Source organism: Nematolebias whitei, chromosome 16 (assembly GCF_014905685.2).
Source record: "Nematolebias whitei isolate Nwh7 chromosome 16, NemWhi1, whole genome shotgun sequence".
Classification (NCBI taxonomy): Eukaryota; Metazoa; Chordata; class Actinopteri; order Cyprinodontiformes; family Rivulidae; genus Nematolebias; species Nematolebias whitei.
The window spans coordinates 31,135,432-31,136,102 of NC_056513.1; the positions used below are offsets into that span (position 1 = coordinate 31,135,432).

Below are 671 nucleotides of genomic sequence, written 5' to 3' on the forward strand. Positions count from 1 at the left end.
TATATATATATATATATATATATATATATATATATATAGATATTTAATGTAGTCCCAGGACATCCTTGTAAAATAGATTAATAATCTCAATGGATTTATTTCCTGGTAAAATTAAGGTTTAAATGAAAAAAAACAAGAACTATCTATCTATCTATCTCTCTATCTGTCTATCTGTCTGTCTGTCTGTCTGTCTGTCTGTCTGTCTGTCTGTCTGTCTACATCCATCCATTTCTATCTATACAGTGTATATTTATATGCTGATACAGTGTAACCTCTTCATCGATTGACCTTCGGTCACGGGTTCGATTCCCGTTGTTTCCACGCCACAAGCAAATCTCGTTTTATCAAAATATGACCATCATTTTGTCAGGAAGTGAAATATACATTTTTTTTTTTACAATCTGACTCAGACCGTTTGATATTTTAACAGCTCCACTATAACCCATGTAATCAAATTTTGTGTTGACTGTATGCATGTCATGATATTGTCATATTACCCAGTCGGTAGAAGCAGATGCCTGGTTCTGCTAAAGGTTTGTTCTTCGTGAGGGAGTTTTTCCTTTCCACTGTTGCCTTCATGCTTGCTCAAGATGAGTGTTCTGCAATGAAGTTAAAGTCAAAGCAGTCTGCTCCTCTGATAATTAATGTTATTAACTTACTTTATACATACA

The 671-nt window shown here is 33.8% G+C and overlaps 1 protein-coding gene across 1 annotated transcript in view; it reads left to right on the forward strand.

Moving 5' to 3' along the window:
• Positions 1 to 514: 514 nt before the first annotated feature.
• cd7al (cd7 antigen-like) overlaps positions 515 to 671 on the forward strand; it is a 15,997-nt gene continuing 15,840 nt past the window's right edge. The window contains exon 1 of the mRNA XM_037689861.1: positions 515 to 533. Within this exon, the coding sequence (XP_037545789.1) occupies positions 515 to 533 (19 nt within the window). The remainder of the gene's footprint in view (positions 534 to 671) is intronic.